The sequence below is a fragment of the Paralichthys olivaceus genome, chromosome 20 (genome assembly GCF_024713975.1).
Source record: "Paralichthys olivaceus isolate ysfri-2021 chromosome 20, ASM2471397v2, whole genome shotgun sequence".
Lineage (NCBI taxonomy): Eukaryota > Metazoa > Chordata > Actinopteri > Pleuronectiformes > Paralichthyidae > Paralichthys > Paralichthys olivaceus.
The window spans coordinates 2,810,308-2,828,298 of record NC_091112.1 but is presented as its reverse complement, the minus strand read 5'-3'; the positions used below and the strand labels follow the sequence as shown (position 1 = coordinate 2,828,298).

The window sequence follows — 17,991 nt, the reverse complement described above, 5'->3', positions numbered from 1 at the left end:
AGTTACTAACGTGTTCATCTTCCTCCAGAGTCAAACCGATCAGCGGATGGTGGCAGTTGAAAGCTCAGTTTATTACACACATACAAGATAAATACTCAAGCACTGTAATGTCAGACGGACAGGACGTGGTTCTAGATTCTCACACAGATATGACTCTACATGTAAAGCATCGTTAATCAACATTAATTAAAAGACAGTGAGGACATTGCTGTGCTGATTCCCAACCCCCAACAGCTAAAGGTTTAGTTTGAATTCGAGAGCTAACACAAGGGAAATAGGTCGGATTTACTTTCCTCCTTTGGTTGTTTGTGTGACCTTTTTTTTTTTTAAACAATGATATTCAAAATTGTACAAATACATTATTATTTTGTCTAGGTTGTAAAATCCTAATCCTGATCAAATCCCTGAGAAAGTAAGGGGGACGATCTGGGGTCTTCTGATCAATCTCAACCATGAGAGGAATTTACCTTGTGACGTGAAATATTCCTTTCTTTTTTTTTTTCCTTTTTTCAAATCAAATCAAGGCTATAAATAAAAGTGCTATCGCAGAAGGACTAATAGTAAATATCTAACCTTTCATCCAGTTCCCTACACCATTTGTACCAACACACATATAACACATGCAAAACAATGCAAATCTGTTAGAGTTGTATAAATCATTGGTAGGCAACTCTCAAAGAAGATTTCGTTTTTAAATATCACTGTATCATCTCTTGAAACCTGATCTCTGCAGATTAAATCTTATTCAGTTTGATTGATGATTAGAAAACGGAGAGTTAACCAATGTTTCATGCAGCATCGGCTCTACAAAAGAAAATGTTTGACCATCTCATCACCGTTAAACTCAAGATAACATCATCCTGCTCTCCAGCACAGTGGAACATGGCAGAGCTACACAGGGTAATCCAGTCTCCCTTCTTTGCTACTATGGATTTTTGCTTCTTGTCGCCAACTAAAATTATTTTTACAGCTGGTTTGTGACATAAATAAAAATCACTTTAATCAATCGGGTGTTAAGTATGTGGAGCCGGGTCCTGGAGATCGGACACATAACAGCTTGGTGAAACGTTGTGTGGAGCGACTAAGGTAACACAGTCAGAGCTGTTTTTCTCAGTGAGACCCGTGTGTGTCCATGCTGGTGCTGTTGAGTGATCTGGTGCTGACAGTTTACATAGCAGCCATCTTGCTGGCCTCTCGGACCCCACTGAGGTAGGCTCCTGTCACAGTCTGAGGGAAGTGTCTGTTGGTGGCCTGGTAACAAAGATGGTAACTATTAAAATACATCAATTAAAAAGTACAGTCACAACATTTGTTTGACCTGTGATGACCTAACATCTCACAATTTAATTTAATATGAGCACAACTAAAAAAAACCTTTTCAGTAAAAGTAAGAACTAATAACGATAATGAACATTATTTACATTGCACTGTTCTTAATTATTTTACCTCGCCAGCGAAGAAGACTTTGCCCTGGATGTCTTCAGCAAGGATATCATAGGCCTCTCCACTGCCCCCTGTCTTCACAAAGCTGTAAGACATCTGGGACCATATGTCTTTGCTCCAATGTGTGACGAAGAAATGTATCGGCTCCGGGACGTCCTGTCAGGATGGCAAGAAGAAAATAACAGAGATCAGAAACACACACACACACAAACATTTAACTGTGAATATGATGTCATTACCTGTTCCTTGAAAAGTTCTCGCAGAACTTTCATGCACTCATCAACCACGGCCTTGTCCTCCAGGTCCCGAACAGCAGGGACGGCATCACCAGTGATCACTGACATGAGGACAGCCTGCTTTCCCTACAAATACAATACAGCAGCATTAAAGCACAGTCTCTCATTGTTAACACAGAAAGAAGACTTAAATATAATAGAAAAGACAAATAGCAGTAAGACGATGTTTGTGTCTTTGTCTTGTGGGTGAAAGGAGAGAAACAAACCTGTGGATCCATGTCATAGAAGACACTGAACATGCCTCTCTTGTCAGGACCTGGTGGGATGTGACCGAAGTAATCTGCCCCTTGGATTTTGTTGTCCCAGAATCTGTACGGGAACTGAAGAGCGATCTGCAGGTGGAGATACAGATGTTTCATCATTTACCCACAGACAGAGAAGTGAAACTTACAGACACATCAGGCAGTTTTTACCTTTTCTATGATACCAGCTCCCAGACTGTGGATTGCTTTCAGTTTCCTTTCAGGAAGTGGAGGGTTGAACTGAATCAAATTCTTCTGAAGTAAAGTCAATGGGACTGTAACAAGAACCTAAAAGAGGAAAGGACATTAAAGTAAAAATAAACATGAAATAAAGTCAAGGATAAAAGATTTTGCTTATTTGAACTGTTACATCCTCTAAGTCTTTATGGATAATAGAGATCCTGTTCTTACCTTCTGTGCCGTCCACTGGGACCCATTGGAGGAGGTAACTCTGACAACGTCACCTGAGTAGTCAATGGCCTGAACCTAAAATATTTTTAACGAGTACATTTATTGCAGTATATATTGTACACAACTTAATGCTAAAATGTAAGTGTAAGTAAAGTAAAAATGAAGTCGTAAAAGTAAGTTTAAAAAAATAAGAAAAGTCAAACAAACCGGACACTTTGTGCGGACGTCCAGGGCCTCGGCCAGTTTGTGGAGTAAAACAGAGTAGCCCTTGTTGAGTAAAGTGTGGTCTCCTGAGAATTGGGCAAAACACTCGTTGTGATCCCAGGATCTTGCTGATACCTACAAACAAACATTTGTATTATATTACGATATGAGCAGGATGCAGTTCAAGGATAGTTCAAAGAGACTGAGGGATTTTCCAGCCTGAACTTCCTGTCCATCAAAACACACCATGTGACTTTCTGTTCGTGCCGACCCTCAAACAGGAATAAAAACTTGCAGAGTTCTTTTTAAGTTCTGAGTTTTCCAGACCTGGTCTAACATGCTTCCACAGCCATACTCCAGGTTGCTGAGGTGAAACTGAAGCACTTTCTCCTCCAACTCACTGAACTGGATCCCAGACTCCTGCAGAAAGTTCTTCTTCACCTCCTGGACTTTCTCTGCAGGAATAAAATCAGGATAATACATTAAAAATAAATCAAAATTCAGTTTTCTTCAAGAAGGCCAAGAATTACTCTTCCCTGATAATATTATCAGGTGCTCTGTGAGATTGGTTCAGCACCTCCCAAGGGTGTGTCCTGGTTCTGTGACTTGTCCTTCCTCCACTCTGACACCACGTCCAGGATGGCGTTAAAGTGGAAGTCCATGCGCTTGTCAATGGCCGGGTCAGTAACCTGTCCTCCCTCCTGGAAGAGGTCACACCGCTCCCCCAGCTTGTGCATCTTGATGCCCATCTGCGTCAGGAGGAAGAGGGAACATAGCTTTTAGAGTTGATAGCAGGGCAGCACAGGATACCGTGTTTAGTCGATCATAAATATTAGAAATACAAATATTTAATAGACTAAAGGTCATGATCTAAATAAAGCAACGTATTTTGGGTCCATACATTAATACATATTAATTCTTACCTGTTCACACATCAGGGCGATGGGGTTATTTACACAACCATTGACAATTTGTGCTCCTCTGCCCACAGTGACGCCCAGAGTCAAATCATCCCACACTCGTCCTCCAATTCTCTCCCTTGCCTCCAGCACCATCACCTGCAAAATCAAAGGAAATAAAGTATGTAACTCTGTGAGCAGACAACAGTGGTAAGATGTGAAATAAGAATCCAAGTTAAGTGAAGTATTTTAACCTGAGCGCCAAAGTTTTGCAGCTGCCGTGCAGCAGCAAGTCCTGAAGCTCCAGCACCGATGACGATAACGTTCTTCTGTAAAAATACGATGTTGGATGACTGTGAGCTTTAACTAAATTAATAATCACAAATATATAGATGTGAGCTGTTGACACTCACAGCACGGTGTCTTTCAGGGAGGAGCGGCTGTTTGACCGCCAGCACACCCGTGTTGATCAAACCCTTCCTGGTCATAAAGTTGAGCACCCGGTCCATCTCCTGCACGCAGCGCACACGCACCAACCCCCGGACAATGATGTGCTGTGCACATTTCTGAGAAGTCAGCATCTCCTTTAGAAATAAATAGATTAATTAAATCAACTGCTTGTTGTTTTGTGGAGTTTGAAATTAATCACTTTTAGGGAACAATGAGACATTTAAGAGCTAAAAAAAGATAAGAAAGAAAATCATTTCCTGGTTCAATAGATGAACAGATAGTTCAGTGTTGGCAGATGTCAGCATACCTTGCAGTTCTTGTGCCAGGAAGCCAGAATAAGGTTACGCAGAGCCAAATACATGGTGGGATCACGGGAAAACTCTGGAAACTCGTAAAGCTCATCCAGCTCCATCATATCCGGCCGCACACACAGAGCCTTGCCACACTCATTAGGCTGATAGAAGGGCTGGAAGTACGGACACAGACCTGGAACTGAGGGGCACAGTAATGATTAATAAACCACATTGGTGGTTTGGACTGACATCTCTAAATTTCACCTGTACTCACACACTTACTTTGAGGCTGTACAGCTCGGCAGTGATCAGCCCTCAGATCGTTCAGAGCCATGTTGCTGGGAGAGCCTGACGGACTCATTCCCACACAGTCGGGGTAGTAGGCAGCGAGGAAAGGGCTGGCTGGACTTTCTTTAAACAGTGGCGGCAAAATCAGCATTGAATGCCACCAGCTGTCGGTCACCTCAGCTACTCTCTGTGTAAATAAAAGAGTTGGGGTTAAAGAGAATGAAATACAATGGATCATCTTTTAATGACACACAATTGATGCATAATCATTTCATTTAGAATTTGTATAATGAATTTTACTGGCTGAAAACTGTTCATTATTTGCTATGATCTGTTCTGGAATCCTCCCCAGCTCTTACCAGGTCCTCTGGTTGGGAGCAGTGGTCTGGTCCTTCACTCTGTCGAGAAACAAACAAGGTAATTACAACCAAAAAATGGCACTGAGTCAATGCCTCCTTTTTCAGTTTCCTATTTACCTTAATGTTGTTGAACTTCATTCCACAGCGATATGTTGCTGCTAAGGAAGCAGTGAGTTGGATCTCCTTTGTGAGCTGACGCCACTTCCTGCAGTCCGGTTTGGTGCATTGAACCTGAAAGTCACATGTAAAGTATGTATGGAGAACTCAGAGATACCACATTCAGCTGTTTAACAGGAAACAGGAAAGCAGCGTGCTCGTACCCAGAACGGCAGCTGCTGATCTGCCATGAAAGCTTTAAGACTGGGCTCACTTTTCCCATTACTCGTCCACACCTTCTTCCACGATGCAAAGGTCTCATAACCGTCTTTGTGGCTAAAAATTAGAAAAAAATCAATCAAAATATCTGACTTATACTCTTCAGACAGAACGAAGATGATTTCCCAGGATGTGGTACAGTATTGTGCGGAGGTTATGTGTTCAGCGGCTCTGTCAACATTACCTCCTGTAGTAGTGATCGAAGCATTCATTGCAAAAATGTTCACCACAGGAAAGATGATACCATCGAGAGGTGTATCCGTTTTTAGCACACCTGAGAGGAGACAGAAGAATGACCCACTGTCAACAAGCACGTAACTTAAATCCTTACTTCTGTTTTACCAAGAAACCTGGTACCTCTCATTTGCACTCGCAAAACAAACGGGGTACGTGGCAGAACATCCAGCCTTCTCACACTTTCTGTACTTCTTCTCAGACTGATCGTCTTCTTCCTCTGTGTCCGTAGCTTTTCTTTTGCTCTAGAAGAAAGTGTTGAGAGTGTTATTACCGAACTTAACTCAACAAATCATAATTCATACAGTGACCTGAAGTAAGGTTGCGATAAATACAGTGTACATGTTGTGATGTATGAGAAACTGCAATACAGACTAGTATATGCTAAAGATACTTTATGTCCGAGGAAATGTACCTGTCACCTTCTTATTCTTCAACTCTAAAATGTCCTACTCAGTTTGTGAAAGATTCTGTTTCTCAAATATAGACAATGGCAAAGATGCTGCAGAGGGTTTGTAAAAGTAAGAGGAAACAGTAAAAAAGTTAGAGACGCAATAAACACATAAGGAACATGTAATACATTTGCAAAAAAGTAGATTAAATACTGTATTTGTGCATCAGAAGATGTTGAAATATATGAATATGTGTGTATATAGACATGTATGATATATAAACATGAATATGTATGAATACTCTCAAGTACTTGAGGTATCAGTCAGACTCTGATATAAATGGGATCGAGTATAGAACCGGCTCAGTGGTTACCTGTCCAGGTGGGGGGTTGTTGGTTCGCTTCACCCGGACGTTGATCTGTCTCCCGGAGGAGCGCAGGGTCTGGCTGTCCCCCGGTGACTCCCCGGAGCTCCTCTTCTTGGCTCGCCGGGCGCCGGAGGCATTCCCGGAGTAGTCTGGACAAGCACGACAACAATGTAACACAATACAACACCCCCGTGTGTCCGCGTGGAGACAAGCTGAGCCGCCGGTAGCCGGTGGAGTGAGCGTACAACGACGTTAATCGAGCCCTTTAAACCAAGCTACCAGTGTCACGTTTAGCAATTAGCAAGAAGCAGCAGCAGCAGCTAACACTGACCTGCGTCTGACAGCATGGCCGACCCGCGCTTCACCAGCCCCGGGACGAATTCACGTTCATGGGAGATTCTGGATGGTTCGTTCTTCCTCCGCAGCAAAAGGTTCGATCCCTACTATTGTTGCGGGAGCGGAGAGGCTGGTCGCCGCCGCCGCCGCGTCGTTGTTGTTGTTGTTAGCAGGACGGCACTTCCGGCTTGAAAGGGGAAGTGGGCGGGGTTGGACCGCGCCGCTCTCCGTACTCTACGCGGTCGCCATAGCAACGGGAGTACGCCGCGCGGGAGTCCGGGTCGCGGCAGCGGCAGCGGCAGCGGCAGCGGCAGCGGCAGCGGCAGCGGCAGCGGCAGCGGCAGCGGCAGCGGCAGCGGCAGCGGCAGCTCGAGGAGAGAAGCTGCCACGACCCGAGGCAGCAAATCAGTTAGCGCAGTACTTCATGTGAAAACGATAAATATGTTTCCTCTACTAAATATCCAGATGTTTTAGGGGTTTTAGTTCAACTTCAAAAAGATTTATTGTTACTATTTTACTTTTTTTGTTGTTGTTTATGTTTTTGCTAATTACTGGTTGGCCAGGAAAGTAAAAAAAGTTCGCTTTTAATATCAGCACATTTCACTTTATTCTAACAGGATATGCATCATCATTTCTGTCCTTGGGGTCATTGTCGCTGAACTGAGTTCGTGTAAAGACACGAGAATAAAACTTGGTTTAAAAAAACTAGCATGTCCGTTTCGTTGGTTCATAACAACAAAATACAAATGTTCTGACAGAGGCAGCTTCCGGTCATCACTATGGCAACAAAGGGCCCCGGTGGCAGCTGGGTTTCTGTTGTCACCGGAAGTGCCTCTGCTCCGCGAGCTGCAGCTGCCACGGTTTGAGTTTGTCCTCCACTGGACGATAGCGCTTCAATTACCATTATTCAGACTTCACCAGAAAACAAACCGAGTCCGAGTTGAAGGTGCTCCCGGCGGGTCGCTGTGTTGTTATCGGCGGATAGTTCTTGATTTGTCGGTGACCGAGGTGTGAGCGCAGGAAGCCGCCTGACACCTGAGGACAGAAAACACGGGGAGATGAGGCGGCGTCGCTCGCGTTTCCCGTGAGAAGACAATCAAACCTTTCCCCGAATGGATTCAGCCAAAGTTTCACTCAGAAAGAAACCGCAGATTCCCGCAGCGGCAGACAGGAGCCAGCTCCAGGAGGTGAACACGGGGTTTCTATTCTCATTATGTTGATGTCATGTCAACTGGTCAGTTATTTTTATGCTTCCGTTTTCATTCAGCACAATTTCCTTTAATATTTAAATGTGTATTTTTATAAATCATCCAGTGCCTCTTCTCTTATTTTCTTTATGTTGGAGGTAAATCACTTGAAATTGTCTTTTTGCTTAAAAGAACAAATGAACCTTACACTCATACACAGGTTTTAATATGATATTTTCACCATCACAAACTAATATTAATACAATCATACGATTGGTAAAGAATCTTTATTTCAGAAATGCACAACAGGATTTAATAAATAAATAAAAGAGTCTGATTTCCACAAAGTGGTCCAGGTTTAAATTCAAGGTTTTTTACCTTAACACAAGATACAAAAGAAGTCAATATAACATTAGATTTTTAAAGGATGAATGCAAAGTAAAATAGATTTTGTTTTGTAATGAAGGCAGTAGTACTTTGAAGGACAGTGTAAACTGTTGATTTTCTTAACAGGTCAGTGCCAGAAGTCTGGATTTGACAAAGGTGAGTCGTCTCCTTAAAGATCCGTTGACGGTAAGTTAAACGTGAAAGTTGTCACTGTTTTTTATATTTTGGTTTTAAGTGATGTTATATGTAATTTTACTTTTCGTTCTGGTTTTACTGAAGGCTCATTTGAAGGAGAGGCACCTGTTTGTCCTGAAGAAACTATTGAAGAGAAGCCAAATTGGTTTTGTATCCTTTGTCCTGGTTATAATGTTCTGACTTTTTCTTATAAGGTCGACTTCTCTTTACATGAAGTCCCTGTCTTGTAACGTCTGATGATATGAGGTGTCACACACGTCAAATTTTCCTCATTAATGTTTCCCGGTGCAGTGATGGAAATAGATTCGCTCTCATGCAACCTGACCACGGAACCAAAAGCTGTTCCCAAGGCTCTAATTTACCTCTGCGTCACTGTCTGTCAGCATTTTCCCTGTTCAAAAATAGTCTCAGCTATTATGATGACTTTTTTTGCCCCATCTCTTCTCCCTCCCCTCTGAGATTCTCAGAGACTCTTTGCTTAAAATTGTGAAAAAACGTCTTAATCCTTTTTCAAGCTATTGAAGGATCTGTCCGACGTCACCAAAATTCTCAATATCTGTGCTGACAAAGCGAACGATCATCCTGAGTATGTGCCCATATTGTGTGAGGCTCTTAAAATCTGCAGGTAAGTAAATGCTAATATTTTTCTCTCCCTTTCTTCTCATGAGATCATCTGAACATGTCCGTGTTGCTCTGCTCCATCTTAGATCTCCCTTCCTGAAGGAGAAAACATCTGATGAGCTGAACTACGCTCAGGACGTCATAGAGTTCATCTCCCACATGGGTACACTTATTAAAAGCTATCCCTGGTCATATTTACATAAAACTACATTTAACAATTTCCTAAAGAATACCATACCTTCTAGTAGCTACTACTTTATTTTTTTAATTTATTTATCTTAAAAGATGATCCCCATCAGATGATGTAAAGCTCAAAATTTAAAAAGATGTAATTTGTAATTTCATAGCAGTTAGTTATAGAAGACTATATTTATATATGGAACTCTGAAGCAAACAGTATTAGCTTTGGCTACATCAGAAGCATCTTGTTGGTAAAACAACACCAACCTATGATATCCTTCATATAGTTTGAACTTTCTGTCCTGGAGAAGTGACAGATGTGTCTCTGTTGACAGGGTGTCTCATGAGGGTGTCAGATGCTGAAGTAAAACAACAGATAGTTGAATGTGTGAAATCATTCTACAACAATGTGGCTCCTCAACAGCTGATCGACGGTACGGACAGTGCCACCAAGACAAAGCCTCGGACTTTATGCCCTGACAGATTTTCTAGACTTTCCCTAAGTGAGACTCTCTCATGGCTCCTGTGGTGGCATGCTTGTGCTTTTGTTTCTTTTTTACATTTATTCACTTGAATGTCTCCACTGTCTCAACTTGTCTCTGAATAATAGTAGACTTCTCAAATACTTATTACTATATAGCTTTTAGTTGGTTTATTTTTGTTCTACTTGCCCTCATTATACTATCAAGAAAAAAAAAATAATGATAGTGAATTCTATTTCTTTAAAATGCAAAATATATTTTTCCTTCATTTTCTGTTTTACCATTCATATTCATCTTCCCTTTGTTTGTTTTATGTCCTCACTGTTTCCAGGACTTTCTGGTCGTGTGTAATATATAATATATCTCTCTACTCTGTGCAGGTCTCCAGCCAACCTCTCCAGGCTACAGGCTGCAGCTGCTGGAGCTCAGTGACGTGGCACAGACGCTGCTCCTCTCCATGACCACTGTGGAGAACCAGCCCACCATCAAGCTGCAGCTCCTGAAGACCCTTCAGATCCTCTCAGGCTCCTCTGGTCAGTAACTGGTTGTCACTGAGGTAGTGGAGGAGGGGATGTGTCAGACCTGTCAATTCAAACAGACGTCCTCCCTCTTTAGATAGAGTAGCCAACCCCTCGAGAGCATAATTCATCAATCAAATCAAATAACAATTAGGCAAACAATCAAAACAGGGATTTTAAGTGTCCTTCTGTCAATGTCAGCAGGTCAATGAGTTGTTATTGTCAATAATCACATCTCTACTTCATCTTTTTTCATCTTGAAACTGCAGATAGGAACTGTGCTTTAATACTGAATGCACAGGGAGCCGAGACTATCTGTCTTCACATGAACCAGCCCGACCCGTCTGGTCAGGTCCTCTTCCACTCCTCAGAAATCCTCTGGAACCTGCTGGAGAGAGGCAGCAAGGACGAGGTCACCGCTCAGCTCAGCAGCATGGAGTGTATCGAGTAGGCATCTCCTGAGGTTTCATGGTGTTTTCAAACATGGACGAATCATTTATTTATTTTATAAGAGGACAAATATTTCCCCTGAAATGTTAAAAATGTTCAAAACAGCTAAAGGAAGTCAACCAAACATTTAGAGTTTTAATAGGTTTGTGGTCTTACTTTGTCCAAATAGATATTTGATCTCTTCATTTCTCTTAGATCTCTGAAAGAAGCGTTTTTTCACCAGCTGATGAGCAATTTCAACCCTTCGGACCTCCAACTCAGAAATGATCTGCTCGTGATCATAACTCTCATCGCTGAGAACACCAACTCTCTGCTCATTGTGAGTACAGGACACATACACTGTGTTTTAGTCATGGGGGGGTTATGTTACTGCTACAGTCTGACATGATGTCTCTAATTTTCAGGAGAGTTCATTTGCAAAGCAGCTCATGGTTTTCGTCACATTTCCTGAGTGTAAGACAACTGTTTTCTTACAGATCGCAATTATAATTCAGTTAGTCATGAGTTTAACAGCTGCTTTCATACTTACAACTTTTTTCTCCATCTATATTGTAGTGAAAACTCACAATCCCCTGGTTCGCAACTTCAAACTCAGGTTCAACAGCGAAGATTTGAAAATGAAGAAGTTGCTGTTGAATCTGTTGGTTTTAATGTCAAAGGATTTGGCCGCCCTGCAGGTCGGTCCCAGTCTCACTCAGCAGTTTTGTATGAATGGAATCATTGGAGTCTGAACGTTTGCTCCATGCTTTCCTCTCTCAGCTATACAAAGAAGAGCAGGTGATGCCTGCTCTGCTGACGCTCGTGAAGCCACCTGCTGCCAAGTCTGAGCGACAGTCAGGTTTGCGTTACTGGTCCTCCATCCAGCAGGAAGAGCTCCAGCTGCAGGCGCTGGCCACACTCTCCACCATCGCTCCGCTCATGTTGAACGACTACATGTCCTGTCAGGGAAACGCACGCCTGCTGCTCCTGCTGGACTGGTGCATTGGGAGAGGTGAGGAAGCAGGAAAACGCCTGTATCTGAAAGGTCAAAGGCCACAGAGTAACATTCATGCATCCTTTCCTAATATGTAAGATACTGTGGATCTTACAGTAACTGCTCATGTGAACACACTTATTTCCTCCATCAGAAATTAAACCCATTACATTTCCTATTTTATTTCAGATTCTTCCGTCGGTGATGGTCACAGTTCCCATGGCACCGGAGGCAGAGGCAGTAAGAAGGCTCAACTGAGGCACTGCATCAGAGTCCTCCGATCTGTGACGTCTTTAGGTGAAGAGTCAGTCATCCAGGACCTTTGTGACCAAGGAACCATCACTCAGCTCACGGGTGAATTAAATTAAATTGTGACATTCTCTTCATTTAACTGAGCATTATCAGCAGAAAGAGGTTAGAACTTCTGTATCTTCTCAGAGATTGTGATGCGGATGGAAGCAAGTCCCGATGAGGAGGATGCTGTGTCTCTGGAGATAAAGTCAGACATTCAGCTGATACTTTCAGCGCTGTGTGAGAGCGACATGCACAGGAAGGTAAAACTGCTGAAAATCTAGTAAGAAATCGAGAAATAGCACTTTCCAGTAGTTATCCATTAATCCTTTTTATCTTTCTCTTGACTTTGGATGGATAGATTATAGATAGAGACATTTTCAGTTACCGTCTCATACCATACTTAATGTCAGTGCTGAGCTGTTGACAGAGTCTGTGATGATCTGCCACAGGAACTGTTTGCGTCAGAGGGAGTTGAGATGACACTTCATTTCCTGAAGAAAGGTTCTGACAAGTTCTACGGCGGTCTGGGACACAACAAGCTCATCCTCTCTACGGTCGACTGTGTTTGGTCAGTTCATATCCACTAAAAGACTTGTTAGGAATCAGCACAGCTCCTGTGGTCTCACATCGTTAGCTGTAGATTCTGCAGTTTAATCAAAGACTAAAGACAAATTCTGTAAATGTAGTGAACTTCTTGAACTTGTTGGTCTTTGTTAATTTTACACCCACAAAGCTGAGATCGTTTTGTTCTGTATCCCATCAGGTCCTGTATCGTGGGCTGCTACACCACAGAGGATTATTTTTTGGCTAAAGAAGGAGTGTTTCGTCTGCTCGACTTGCTCGTCGTAAGTATCTGATATCAGCAAATTTACACTCTTGTGTGATGAAAACACCTTTAAGTTGCTCTGGCAGTGTCCATATGCACCGACAGAAAATATATAACTTCGGACTCTTTGTTTTCAGTCGAGCCCCAGGTGTGTTCACGGCATCGTTCTCGCAACCCTGTTGGAGTTATGTGACAACCCCAACACTCTGACTGACATCCGGAGCTGGAGGGATGAGAGCGGCCAGACAGCTTCCAAACTCCTGCTGCAGCTGTGGAGGCTGGAAGAGGAGGAACTGGGAGTCACCAGAAACAAACATGGAGGAATAACAGGTCTGCAACTAGACAACAACAATAGAAAGGGTGTGATGAATGTTTTTCTACATGGAAATACATTTAAACTCACTATTTTCAGTAGTCAGAGTTCTCCAGAGCAACGCATGCTTTAAGAAATATAGACTTCTTCAGGACGTCACCATTGATCATTTCTGTTTGATAAAATTCATTAGAGCCCCAGAGGTTCGTCCTCAGGAGGAACCAGCAGGACACCCAGCTGTCAGCGAACATGCCGAGTGCAGCAGTGCTGGAGATGTCAGAGAACCTGCGGTCGAAGATTTACTCCATCTTCTGCAAACTTGGTAAAACGAAATAGAAGAATCAGATCAATTTCAGTCAATGCAAAGTGTGGTAGTGGTTTATATAAGACAAGTCTAAGAGTTTAGGGATTTTCCTTTGGTCTGATTAAGTGATAATAAATACTCTCTCAGGTTTTCTGGACCTCCCCGGATTGTCATCCAAAGATTATGTGACTTTGGGCATCGTCAGGAGATATCTGGACTTTAAGGTGCAGGAATCTCAATCTCAGCAATTGATGTAATATCAAGAACTGAAATTGCCTGAACTAACACTGTGGTGCTGTAGGTTGGTGAGGTGTGGGACGAGATCAGCACGGAGCTGATGTTAGAAGGCCTGAGGCCGATCAGCCCAGACCGGGAGTCTCTGCGCACCATCTGTAAGATCCCAGAGGACACTGCGAGGATGATGATAACAGAACAAAACAGCATCCTGGAGCAGCAGGAGAAGGAGGACCTCAGAGAGGAGGAGCTCATGTACACGGAGGTGAGGACAGTTTAATACAACACACAGCAAAGATACAAAGAGCAGAAAGCCTCGACAATTTTAACAGAGAAAATCTGGCTCATGCATCTCAGACTTGTTAGTTTTACATTTTGAGGCGAGCGATATTTTCATCAAAAGACATTTGTCTCGTAGTTTTGACTGGTGAACTTCTTGTGTCGTTTATTTCATCACAGATAAAGTCTCACTGGAAACAGAAGGAGCTCATAGCGAAGTCTTGGGACAGTCTGGTTTCCAGAACTTCAAACTATGAAATCCTGAAGGTTCTGTATATTTTATATCAGCAGCACTATTACACAAATATATTTAGATAACCTTGTTTTTATTCTTATCAGTGACAACTGTGCTGTTTCTCTTGTTTTTATGTACAGGAGGTAAAAGCACAGAGGAAGAAAGAGGTGGAATCATCCAGACCCTTAAAGGACGCGGATGCTGCGTTTCACTCTGCAGAGGTCTCTCACTGACACATTTACATGATTACACAGATTTTATGATGAGGTTTGCACCACAGTGTATCTGAAGCTTCTGGAGCAAAGCGGTTGTATCTGTTGTTTTGACTTCATCAAGCTTTTAGTGACGTTGAGTGGGAAATATTACAAACATTTTCACTGGTCTTTAATTTTAAAAAAACAACTTGTGAATAAAAGCAGAGATATAATAGAAACTTTGAGCGAAGAGGTGACGCTGCTGCTGTGTCGTGCATATTTTTATAAATTATTACTGAGGTGATTGCAGAACAACAGAACAACAAGGAAACATTGTCCCTGATGATTACGTCTGTGTTTCAGCATCTCGTTGGGCAGGTGATGGCAGCAGAGAACTCTGATGCTCAGGCGCCTGCAGGACTGAAGCTGACTTTGACCAGAGGTCCAATCGGGAGTTCAGGTCAGAACCAAGAGGAACCAGCAACATGAGACCCAGAGTACTTCAGCTCTGTATCTGTCAGACGTTTAACACAAGACCTTTACTACACTTTTATGTTATAGCTTTCTTTTTCATTTAAATCCATAACAGAGCGAAATTAAGATCATACTAACAGATTTATAATGTTACACAGTGTAAACTATAACTTTTCTGTGTCTGCAGATGTTGAAGAGAAACAGCAGCCGATGCAGACGTGACATCACTTGTGCACAATCAGCACCTTGTAGTCTGGTCCAGCTCTCTACCCTTCATACACACACACACACACACACACACACACACACACACACTGTAACTGTTCGATCACAAATACATGCCTGGCTCTCATCCTTACCCGAACTTAAATCTAATTCTAACTTAAAACCAAGTCTGATCCCTCAAACAGCCCTTTGAATAAGTGAGGAGAGGTAAAAATGACTGATGATTTTTTTACATGGCTGATAATAACTTCATGTTTCTTAAAACGAAGTTCAGCCTGTAGTTTATACACACCTGAAGGTAAAATGAGTTGAAGAGTGTTCTTTGATTTTTAGTTTGCTGATGTTTTATTCCAGCATATCTGATGGACGCTACATCTTTTACAGTGAATGTATATTAAAAAAGCATTTCAAGATGGAGAATTAAAGCACTGAGCACCGCTTAGTTACGTCTCTGTGTATTTGTACTCTGCTGCGTGTAGAAAACCAGATCTTTGTATTTGGCCTCTTTGTCTGAAGTGTTGTGTTTCGGCTTACATAAGTCGCTGCAGTGCATTAACACAAATGTTCGTTCGAGCGTGCAACATGCTGCACAGAGCCTCCGCTCCTGCTCTCACCCATTTTACTGGCTGGGTGACCAAATCATCTCTGACAGGCCGAGCTTTTCATGCAGCCCTGTGAGTGAGTGTGTGTCTGTGTGATGAGCCCATCAGACTGGGACTTCACAAAAGAGCGGGGACACACAGGAGCCTCCTCAGTTCCACAGGCTGCCACTGTTTGTTCAGGCTTCACATGGTGTCAGTCTGCTGAGCTGCTGCAGCCATCGATGAAGCGGAGGGTGAACGTGGGTGCTGGTGCTGCGTCTGGATCCCTGCTGGGTGCCGACCACCTCCCCGAGGACCCGTCGACTTCAAACTGTGAGACAGACTCTGTTTTACTGATGGTTTACAGACTCACTGAGAGGATGCAGCTTCACTTATCACTTATTCACTTATACTATGAAAGCACTTAATCATCACAGTAACACAGTGACGACACCTTAATGTGGTTATTAGAATTTATACAGATAGTTTTTGTGTTTTCTGATGTGTTTAGTGGATAGTATTTAAAAGTATAACCTAATAACTATGAAGACATGTTTTATTCAAGGTGTGTTTTTCTACATTCAATACAGCAGCCTCCACTTATAAAGGTTATAAATGGTGACAAATAAATAATGTTCCTATCTGCTTTTTTTAATTAAAAAAAATTCTGATAATTTTTTTTAAATAAATTCAAGCGATTAGAAAACTTCTGACAGAAAAGAAGTTTTTTATTTCAAGCTAAAACAATGGAGAGCTCACATGTAGCACCACCACTTTAAAAAGCTCATATCTAGGTACATTTCATTGCAATCTTTAAAAAGTTTCCTAATCTGTAATTATCCTTTTTTACCAATTATAACTAATTTCCACTTTAAAATATTTTCATTTTGTTGGTGTGAATAGTTTTCCTCTCCTGTAGGAAGGTTGTGAAGCTCCAGCAGCAGAAATGATCATCAGACTGGGAAGACTGACGCCAGGTTACTTCCGTCTCCTCCAGGTTAGTGTCTGTGACCCACTCCCACTTCTATCTCTGTGAACTGAGGACGTATTCAATGAGAAACCTTTTATTTCAGCTGTTATTAAAGAAGACAAACAGACCTGGAAACACGACTCTGAATCAATACTTTCATAATAACAGAATTAATCAAAACACGTTGCTCAGTAAAGTTACACAGTTTTGCTTTAAAGCCACAGTGTGGAGGATTGTTTTAACCGCAGTGACACCCGGTGGTAAGAAAGGACCCTGATGTAGAGGCCACCATCTTAATTGTTTATCTGTAATAATCTCAAAAAACCCTAAACATGGTGCCTGATGTGTGTTCAACTGCAGTTTGTCTGCCTGTGTCCGTCCTGTCTCCAGCGTCAGGTGTCTGGTGAGGTCTGCATGCAGCCACAGCGCAGCCTCATTGACCCCATCGCCCTGATGATGGCCTCAGTCGGGACGGGAGTGTGTCTGTACAGCTCCAGACAGATGGCAGAGCGGGTCCAACTCAAACACCCCAACGCCTGATGATCGATAACAAGTTGTGTTGGGGGATGGTCTGATTGTCTGTTTGTGAAAGTCGGAGAAGGTTTGTGATGGAGGAGTTTGAAAGAAAGAACGTGTTTGTGTCGTCGCTAAAAGGAAAATCTGAGTGAACAAAGAAGAAAGTGTGAGACAAAGTTCAACGGGAAGATTTCCCTTTTTTTTCTTGTAATCACGTTCATTAATTTCTTAGTTAATTAAATTGATTAATTTCCTAATTAATGTCGTAATCACAACATTTACAAGTAAATATAAAGGAACCTGTAGTTTGAACACTGTATAATTTGTGTTTAGATGTTTGCACATTTTAATTGTGGCTCTATTTTAATGCAATAAATGAGCATGTCACTTTTTAACAATCATCTCAGCATTAAAGTTATAGACTTGTTAATACTTGCTGCATTTTTTAGAGCAACAAAACACACACAATAATCAATTCAACAAAATGAACAAAATAAAAACTTGTAAATTGATCACAGAAATGTTGTTTATTAAAATTAGTCACTAAATTTCCTGCAGAATATTTGAGTCCAGTCTTGAGGATTGTTCTGCTGTTGCCCCTTTATGTTTTAAATTTTTAATGCTGTGAGTATTTATTATGTGCTACACAAACTGTGAAGGAGCTCTTTTCATCAGGGAATCTTCAGTTTACTAAAATATAACTTAAAAATAATGTTTTTACTGGATTTATTAAGAAAATGTAAAAACAAAATGTCCATAAAAAAGAATTTAATTGTTTAATTGTTGGTCATTTGATGTAATTCTTGAATAAGTTATGTTCACAACCATGTTTTCAGTGTGTGTGTGTGTGTGTGTGCAGATTTCTCCACATATTTCTGGGACATTAAAACAAATGGTGGTTCTCAGTCAGTTTCAAAAGTGTCGCTGTGTCGCTGTGTCTCAATCACGTGGAAAAGTTTTGTCG

General features: G+C 41.9%; 2 protein-coding genes and 1 long non-coding RNA gene across 8 annotated transcripts; 2 read left to right on the top strand and 1 right to left on the bottom strand.

The window, feature by feature from the left end:
• Nucleotides 1-50: 50 nt before the first annotated feature.
• LOC109642952 (lysine-specific histone demethylase 2) lies at nucleotides 51-6,801 on the bottom strand. The gene is made up of 21 exons (XM_020107913.2): nucleotides 6,585-6,801; nucleotides 6,260-6,402; nucleotides 5,618-5,739; nucleotides 5,445-5,534; nucleotides 5,206-5,317; nucleotides 5,003-5,116; nucleotides 4,886-4,924; nucleotides 4,521-4,713; nucleotides 4,253-4,437; nucleotides 3,909-4,079; nucleotides 3,750-3,824; nucleotides 3,520-3,654; nucleotides 3,174-3,345; nucleotides 2,924-3,051; nucleotides 2,600-2,731; nucleotides 2,393-2,467; nucleotides 2,153-2,269; nucleotides 1,946-2,071; nucleotides 1,683-1,805; nucleotides 1,447-1,599; nucleotides 51-1,251 (listed from the first exon to the last, which is right to left on the bottom strand). The coding sequence occupies exons 1-21, from the start codon at nucleotides 6,598-6,600 to the stop codon at nucleotides 1,168-1,170; spliced, it is 2,505 nt and encodes an 834-aa protein (XP_019963472.1). The 5' UTR covers nucleotides 6,601-6,801; the 3' UTR covers nucleotides 51-1,167.
• A 618-nt stretch (nucleotides 6,802-7,419) lies between these two features.
• LOC109642948 (cilia- and flagella-associated protein 69) lies at nucleotides 7,420-15,402 on the top strand. 6 transcript variants are annotated; one of them, XM_069515994.1, is made up of 24 exons: nucleotides 7,420-7,776; nucleotides 8,290-8,319; nucleotides 8,443-8,508; nucleotides 8,874-8,983; nucleotides 9,066-9,142; nucleotides 9,495-9,593; nucleotides 10,022-10,174; nucleotides 10,429-10,606; nucleotides 10,805-10,928; nucleotides 11,014-11,062; nucleotides 11,165-11,286; nucleotides 11,369-11,600; nucleotides 11,772-11,936; nucleotides 12,021-12,136; nucleotides 12,326-12,444; nucleotides 12,640-12,721; nucleotides 12,840-13,032; nucleotides 13,209-13,337; nucleotides 13,467-13,543; nucleotides 13,621-13,818; nucleotides 14,013-14,099; nucleotides 14,208-14,288; nucleotides 14,625-14,721; nucleotides 14,923-15,402. In XM_069515994.1, the coding sequence occupies exons 1-24, from the start codon at nucleotides 7,702-7,704 to the stop codon at nucleotides 14,955-14,957; spliced, it is 2,694 nt and encodes an 897-aa protein (XP_069372095.1). In that variant the 5' UTR covers nucleotides 7,420-7,701; the 3' UTR covers nucleotides 14,958-15,402. The 6 variants fall into 6 exon arrangements, with proteins under 6 accessions (XP_069372095.1, XP_019963469.2, XP_069372093.1 ...); XM_020107910.2 differs by having other exon boundaries at nucleotides 8,290-8,349; XM_069515992.1 differs by having other exon boundaries at nucleotides 7,551-7,776; nucleotides 9,495-9,662.
• Nucleotides 15,403-15,732: 330 nt separating this feature from the next.
• Nucleotides 15,733-17,037, top strand: LOC109642950 (uncharacterized). Its single transcript, XR_002203692.2, has 3 exons — nucleotides 15,733-15,874; nucleotides 16,445-16,538; nucleotides 16,902-17,037. It is a non-coding gene; the product is annotated as an uncharacterized lncRNA (long non-coding RNA).
• Nucleotides 17,038-17,991: the final 954 nt, after the last annotated feature.